At 36.9% G+C, this 8,360-nt stretch overlaps 1 protein-coding gene across 1 annotated transcript; it reads right to left on the minus strand.

Moving 5' to 3' along the window:
- Positions 1 to 280: 280 nt before the first annotated feature.
- On the minus strand, positions 281 to 6,766 carry LOC109206929 (26S protease regulatory subunit 7 homolog A-like). Its single transcript, XM_019369802.1, has 10 exons — positions 6,605 to 6,766; positions 5,138 to 5,219; positions 4,919 to 5,010; positions 4,757 to 4,834; positions 4,074 to 4,135; positions 3,273 to 3,417; positions 2,862 to 3,080; positions 2,601 to 2,782; positions 1,923 to 2,098; positions 281 to 773 (listed from the first exon to the last, which is right to left on the minus strand). Exons 1-10 carry the CDS (start codon positions 6,695 to 6,697, stop codon positions 616 to 618), a joined length of 1,287 nt encoding a protein of 428 aa, XP_019225347.1. The 5' UTR covers positions 6,698 to 6,766; the 3' UTR covers positions 281 to 615.
- Positions 6,767 to 8,360: the final 1,594 nt, after the last annotated feature.

Raw genomic sequence — 8,360 nt, forward strand, 5'->3', positions numbered from 1 at the left:
AGCGAGCGAGCTATTCTTCTTATATATATATATATATATATATATATATATATATCTTAACGAAGAATGTGTATGACAACTTTCGCTTTAGAAGGTGCACTTGTGTCTTGAGGAAACACCTGCGAAAATATTGTTGCTAGCACAATTTCTGAACGCGAGCACAAGGTATTAGACAAATTAGGACATATAATTGCTTAATGCCAGTACGATAATAACAGCTCTACTTTGCCAATAAGATAACTATCATGACTAGCTGAAGAACTGACAGAAGAAGAAAACATTATCCAACACACGCACACCCCATGGGTATAAAATTAAGATAAGTGAAAGGGAAGCTATCAGAGATTACAGTTTCTTAGATTTAACTCGAAACACCAAATCATCATGCATTACTGAGCACAAATCGGTCCGGTGTTTTTGTTGGCAACAAACAGAAGCATCCAGAGATTAATAATAAGGTACAAAGTCTAATGGACAACTGGATGGTGAAACTGAGTAAACAGCATAATTCTCATATCGAGTACACAGGATAACCAAATATCAAACAGCAATGTCAGTTCGATCCTGCCAATGCTCCATTGTTTCTCCAGGGATGCCAAAAAGAAAGTAGCGCAATCAATTGTAGACCATGTACTTCGGTGTTGCACTGAATTTCTGATATCCTTTAATGACTTTATTGACAGCATCTAAGAAGTCTTTCTCTGTAACAGTTTTCCTCCTTGCTCGAATAGCATACATTCCAGCCTCCGTGCACACACTTCTTATGTCAGCTCCTGGAATAAAAGGAATCAGTGAAAAAGTCAAAACTGTGCCCCTAAATGTCTGATATTCGTACATCTGATCACTACAATATTTTTATATTTTAAGTGAAACATACAAGTGAACTTATCACTTCTCTTTTATGTGAAAGCAAACCTTCTCTAGTATATCAACCATCACTCTCTATAAAATTCCACAAATATCCATATACTCAGTACATAGACATCCATCAGCCACAGCCACAATCCTCGTATTATTGAAATCCATAAAGTTAGCAAAAGCAGCTAACTTATCGTGACATTCACCTTCAAATACATCAAATTTAATTATATATCAACCTCTTCCAACTTCTCCTGGTGATGCTACCTTAGCTTTGGCTTTAATTGGTTGATGGACAAGCTCACAGAGATTTCAATGTGTAAGTACTCACCCTAGAATTCCTATTGGCATAACAGCATCAAACATCGTGGGTGCTATAATCTAAATTCTCCCACAAAATTAGGTATTTCAACCCCATTATTTATGCAAAAGATTTTTGGTGTGTCATACACCAACCCCGCCACCCCACTATGTGGGATTACACTGGGTACGTTGTTGCATACACAATAATTCACTGGAGTAGAATTCACTGGAATAGAACAGCTCAAGATTACATTAATTACTGCTGTTGAACAGTTCGAGTTTACAATTTTAAAATCTATGAGATATAAAAGAAGTATGTGATAAATGTAACAAAAGTGAAGTTGGATTTCGAATGTAACCAGAAAATAATGGGATTGGGATCAATGGAACGACAGTGGCTTTGCTATTATACGTTGCACAAAATACAACCTCATACATTGAAGCAACTTGTACAACTCGTGATGTAGACAACCAAAGGACTATATTCCCTTACTCTCATTTTGACTCTGTACAACAATTTGATGAAAGGATCGATTTGTGCAGTGTTCAACAGGAAACATGGGCAAGTTAGTTTTATTTTCCCACGAACAGGGATACAGTAAAGTTACACTCAGAAAGTTTGACACCTTAAATTTTAATTATGATTTGTCTATGTTGGTAGTAATGAACAGAATCTAAAAGTTGTAGAACTAGGTTTGATAAAGAGAACATCAGTCTTCAAAATTAAATTCTTGTATAAGTCAATGTATATAAGAGATTACCAGTAGAGTTTGGGCAGAGACGTGCCAAAAGTTCAAATCGAATATCCCGCTCACAGTTCATTGTCCGTGTATGAATCTTAAAAATCTGGGTCCTACTCTCTAGATCAGGCAGACCAAACTCAACTTTGCGGTCCAAACGTCCGGGACGTAGCAATGCTGGATCAAGAGTATCTGGCCTGCAAAAAAGCAAAAAAGAAAAACAAAATGGAGTTACTATTTGAGAAAGAGGAACAACCCGCAAACTACAAATCAGCTTAGCTACCAAAAATCAATAAACTAATAATTTTATTTCTTTCTACCACAAGTCAACTTCATATGAAAGGAAACAACTAAGAGTCCAAAGAGTATAGGTGAAATCCCCTCAGCAAGGGAGATAATCAAATGCTATACCAAACAGCCAAAAGTAGCAGAAATACTTTATATAGTTCAGTCAGATGTGGCCTTTTGCTAGGAAAGTTCATGCAAAATATACATCGAAAAGTATGCTATTGAGGTCAAATCCCTAATCGATAAGCAAATAAATGCAGTAGGTTGGCGAAAGAGAAAGACATGGATATGACACCCAGTTTGCATCACTCATTTATCATAAGCTGCAATAAATCACAAAGTTGTCCAGCGCCTGCAACCCACGAGAGAGACTACTGAAACAAAAAGTTAGACATAGAGGGAAACACTAACCTATTGGTCGCCATGAGAACTTTAATATTCCCACGAGCATCAAATCCATCTAGTTGGTTCACAATTTCAAGCATGGTGCGCTGAACCTCATTGTCTCCGCCTACACCATCATCAAATCTTGCACCTCCAATAGCGTCTACTTCATCGAAAAAGACAATGCATGCCTTCTTAGAGCGTGCCATCTGCCGTGCAAAACAAACGTAATCAGCAATCAAAACTGCAAAGACTTGCTATAAAGTTGCCCACAAGGTTACATCTAACCTGGAATAGTTCACGAACCATCCGAGCTCCCTCTCCAACATATTTCTGAACAAGCTCACTACCAATAACACGAATAAAGCAAGCATCTGTTCGATTTGCCACTGCTCTAGCAAGCAGAGTTTTCCCAGTACCAGGAGGACCATAGCAGAGAACACCCTTTGGGGGATCAATTCCAAGTTTCACAAACTTTTCAGGGTGAAGCATGGGCAACTCAACAACCTGTAGTTAAAAGCAAAATTTCATCAAGCAGGCAGAAAGAGAATTCTGGTTTGCAAAAGTCAAAAAGATGCAATATAAGGAATGTTAAGCAGAACAGGGTCAGAGTAGGACAACGACAACTACAACTACTACGCCTCAGTCACAAACAAGTTGGGATCGACAGATAATACAATAACAGAAGATCATGAGTACCTCTCTCATCTTTTCAATTTGTTCCTTGCATCCACCAACATCATTATATGTTACATCAGGCTTTTCCTCAACTGTCATCATGGTAACACTAGGATCAATTTTGGGGGGCAATGGAATCTGAATCTGATATTTATTCCTATCAACCCTGCAAGAATAACAATATGGTCAAAAGACTCTGACAAGATTCCGTAAAGCAGAAGGTTTGGCTAGTTCATTATTCTTAACATACACAACTACATTTTCCCGCTAAATCTTTGTACCACCTATAAAGCAAGAGATTGCCTAGCACTTAGGTATCTCCAATACGAAAAGAAAGCCAAGCAATAATTCATTCCACAAGGAATTAAACACTTAATACTGTCATAAGACTCAAATGTCAAGCTTTAGGAGCAACAATAAGCAAAGGTCACATTTAATTAGTTTAGGTGAATCCACCAATCAGGTGAGTTACCATATATGTTGCAAAAGTTCCAGTTTATCATCCCCATACACAGCAATGGATATTAGTTGCTGAAAATCCTTACTAGTTCTCAGTAAAATCATTACTAGCATTCTGAGGGATCTTGATGCTGCAGTAACCCTCTTCCTTTGACAAATCACACTTGGTACAATATGACACAGGACTCCCATCATTTCAAATGCAGTTACCAGAAGACAATACATAATGACTGCTTTTACTGAAGTAAACAACTTCAGGGGCATTTTTTTCTTTTTAGGTTGTACAAATTCTATGGAGAGAGAGAGAGAGAGAGAGAGAGAGAGAGAGAGAGAGAGAGAGAGAGAGGGAGAATAAGCATCTACCCGACTCGCATGCCTTCTTCTATATCGGTTGGTGAAACTTTGTCACCTAATCCAACAACAAACTGCAGGTATAAAATGAGATAGTCAAATAAGGTGTTCAGGGGGGCTCCTTCATTAAAGAGAGAACGAATTCAACAAACAATGCCGCACAAACTTCATTGATGTCTATAAAGACAAAGTCATACATCCAACCCCAAAGAAGAAGAGTAATACTCTTCAAATTGAAGACATAATAACATGGAAAACGTCAATATATTTTCTTAAAAGAAAACGAAGAGGGAAAATAATTGCTTTACAATCATGAGGACCACATTCCTTACAAGTTTAAATTTGAACCTGTTGATAACCATACACCTCAGAGTTGTCAAGCTCACACCTTATTTCCTGGTAACAAAAACATTCCATATTTTATAGCCCAGATATAGATTCAGATTCTGAACACTGTTCTCCAGAGGAAAACGGTAAACCTGGCTTCACAGGCATCCTCCTTCCAGGTACCCCCATTCACCAATCGAGATGTTGCTAGAAATTAGAACTGAGCACAATACATTCACACAAACCAAAGGAATAGACTATGGCGAGACCCTCTCAACAGAGGCAAAGGTCATTTCTATTAGAATCTTACTTTCCTTGGCTACACAGAGATCATGGCCATTGTATCAGTTCTATGTTGGAAAGCATACCTTTGCAATTTGCTTGACATTTATAACATATTTTGCGTCTTCAGTATTGGGGCTAATTATCTTTGTACATCTGGCAACCTGCACCAGAAAAAATTCAATTAAAGCTTTCAGAGTACTTGATTAATAAAAGAACTACGAATCAGAATTTCCATAAAACCAAACCTGAAGAGGTTGCTCCTCCTGCATCATCTGTTTATCAGAAACCAGATCCCATTGACTTGGTGCAGCTAGCCCAGTGTCAGACTCCTTAATACCTATTAGTAAATTAAAAAGGATGTAGTTGACGAGAATATGCAACAAAGAAACATAAGGTTTAACAAGATTAAAAACGAAGTTCCTAGACATAATCAAATACAAATCAAGAAGAGACATAGCAAATACCGCATAAATCATTTATCTTTTTGGCCATTTCCTTGATTTCCTTTTCAGCTTTCTTTATGCTTGTGGAATAAGGTCCCAAGCCCTGCATAAATCATAATATTATTTAGCACAAAGTTGATCTTAATGAGCAAACAACCACCACGCCTTTCTGGACATTGCAAAAGGAACAAAGAATTTTTTTAAGAAAAAGATGAAGCTAACTACGTAATTGGCTAAGTTAAAATCACAATGAATCTTCAAAAGTAAACTAAGGCAGATAGGATAGTTGCGGCATAATGGTGCCAAATTGTGCAACACTTCACAAGGACGAAACACCACTTAGGAATAGGAGTAGAATAATTTATTATGAAAACGAAAAAAGAAAAAGATGAATAAGAAAATTAATTCTGTTTTGAAGAGTGGCACAATTCACCGAGGCAACTTATCCATGCTTAACAGAAGACACTCAATACCCTAGAGTAACATAAAGCGACCAAGCTCCCAGAAAGTAGCTCAATTGCAGGGGCATAGCTATTAAGATGGATGGACCTTATGGGGGCGTGGAAGATCTCCAACTAGAAGTACAAAAGCAGAGAGCAACAAATACGGAACACGGAAGTCGCATCGGCCAACCATATACCGCTGCAATTACCCAACTTCGCAGAAGAATGGACCAGATACAGACATAACTCATCATTACAGATATAATTGTACTGGTATGTTTCCACCTTCAATGGCTTCAAACTAGGCACATGGTTAGATGGACTTAACATGTCTGGTTTTTTCATTGCTACAAGTGATTGGAAAGGACTTGAATTTGAGTTTAAATCAATTCTAAGCTGCAAAATACAAAACTGAAGCAGCACAAAAAGAAAAAGAAGAAAGAGTAAATATAAACAATAAAAGTAAAATTATGGACCTCTCGACCATAAAAAATTAGTTTATACCATGAGGAAATCTGGTTGGGAGTCACAAGGGATTTAACAGTTACATGGCTGCATACTCAGTCAAGCACACACAACTGCTCAAGGGCTTGTTAACGAGGCGGCAAAGGCAGCCCAATGATTGAAATTTCCTGGTTCCCAACCCCCAAACCCCTGGTAACACACCAAACATAACTTTAGAGGTTGTTACGAGCTCTAGTGTTCATCAAATTCGTTTTTTTTTAATACGATAAGATTTTATTCGAAAGGTATCAAGATGGTACTGAGTTACAACAGTCCAACATCTGCCACTAACATAGAAACTACAAACCTCCTAACTCTTCTAACAAGTCCAAGTATAGTGTTCATTAAATTCTTCTAAAAAGTCCTAACTCATTGCTGTTCATCAAATTCTAAACCACCTGAACAAAACAACAGTAGTAACAATAATATAATTTTGCAAAATTCGCGATATTATCTCAATAGTCAGCAATGAAGAATTAATAACTCAAAGAAACCAGGAAAAAAATCAGGAATGCAAGAAGTTAGGGTTATAAATGAGTACATAAGTCTTGAGAAGAGCAATATCATCTTCATCAAGTGGGGGAGGGTTCTTCTCGTCCTTGATCTCATCCTCGATATCTGCTGCGGGTGCCATCGATTTTCAGATGCGTTCGTTCTTCTCACAAAAAGATCTGTATTTTAATTTTTCTTGAGAAACAAGCAGAAGGAAAGTATCACCACAAATGAGATCTTTCATTTTATAAAACCCAATGCACGGTGCTTTGTTGGGCCGGGTATTATCCGACCGGCTCAACACGAAATAAAAGGCCCAGCTCATGCTCTAAAGAGATTTTTGGGAGAAATTCAAAAATAGCCAGATTTACCACTGGTCGTTGAAAAATAGTCAAGTTTCAAAAGTTATCGAAATTTAGCCACTTTAAATTTGAGCAAAAACACTGTTTAAAATCCGGAAAAATACGCCCGCAAATTTTACGGGAGTTCCAGCATAAGTATGCTTGAACTCCGTAATTTACGGTAGTTCCAGGATAACTATGCTGGAACTCCCGCAATTTTACGGGAGTTCAAGCATAATTATGCTGGAACTCCCGCAAATTTTACGGGAGTTCCAGCAAGTATAATTGTCCAGTATAATATACTGGAGTTTGGAGCACTGGTGCTCCAGTCTCCCGCAAATTTTACAGGAGTTAGCAAAGTATACCGATCCAGCATAATATGCTGGAGTTCGTACACAAATGCACCAGAACTCCCGTATATTATACTGGACCGGTCCCTGTTGCAGCAAAATAGTGACTATTTTTCATTGACTTGATAAACGCTGGCTATTTTTCATTGACCAGTGTGAAAACTGGCTATACCATGATATTTTAACGAGATTTTTACATTCCTATGTCACATAGGAAATCTTATTACCCTCAATGTTTAAGGTTTGACTTAATTACACTTAGTATACCAAATTACCAATTCTATACCATAATTAATTAAGGGTATAATTAATTGTACATTTTTTACTCCTTAATTAAAGGAATCTGCACGTTTCTCTCTCCTAACCCCTCAGTCCCACCCACGTTTTACCCATACCCATGTTCTTTTTACCATTTTCCATCTTCTGAAACCAAATTCTCCCTCTAAATTCACAGAAAATTGAAGAAACCCTTCAACAAAGTTGAGGTTCATCAATGAAGAACAACAAAGTTCATCAAAATTGAAGTCAAATCTTCAAAGTTCATACACACATTTACCTTCAGCTTCAAATTTTCTCAATGAAGAAGAACAAACCTTCAAAGAGACAAGAGAGCAACAATTCCACAATTGACAGCCATTAAAAAGCTTTGAAGCTTTGAATTCAAATTTGGGTTTTCAAAAATCATTATTTGTTTTGATTGGGTGTTGTTGAAAATAATTGGGAATATGTTTTGGAGTTTATATCTCAATTTTGAGGGGTTTTGGTGAAGATTAGACTTGGTTTTGACTGAAATTCAGATTGAAACTCGAAGAAGAAGAAGAAGAAGAAGAAGAAGAAGAAGACATATTGCAGAAATTATAGATAAATTGTAGACTGTTTTTTGCAGAAGATTTTGTAGAAGTTTTAGTTGTTTTGGATTTGTGAAAACAGAAAACAATGCATCTACAATCAGAATACAAATAATCTACAATTTATCTACAAAATATCTACAAACTGTATACATTGAATTTTAATATCCCAATTCCCATTTTAATTGTAGCATAATTGGCATTTTCGACATAATTGCGTTTTTTGCAGAAGATTTGTAGGAGTTTTAGTCATTTTTAATTTGTGA

The sequence above is a fragment of the Nicotiana attenuata genome, unplaced genomic scaffold (genome assembly GCF_001879085.1).
Source record: "Nicotiana attenuata strain UT unplaced genomic scaffold, NIATTr2, whole genome shotgun sequence".
NCBI classification, from domain to species: domain Eukaryota; kingdom Viridiplantae; phylum Streptophyta; class Magnoliopsida; order Solanales; family Solanaceae; genus Nicotiana; species Nicotiana attenuata.

Coding starts and splice junctions, on each gene's coding strand:
- LOC109206929 (XM_019369802.1), bottom strand. CDS start 6,697: ATGGCACCCGCAGCAGATATCGAGGATGAGATCAAGGACGAGAAGAAC. Junction 5,220..6,604: donor TTGCTCTTCTCAAGACTTAT/GTACTCATTTAT, acceptor TGATTTATGCAG/GGCTTGGGACCTTATTCCAC. Junction 2,783..2,861: donor TGGTTCGTGAACTATTCCAG/GTTAGATGTAAC, acceptor TTTGCACGGCAG/ATGGCACGCTCTAAGAAGGC.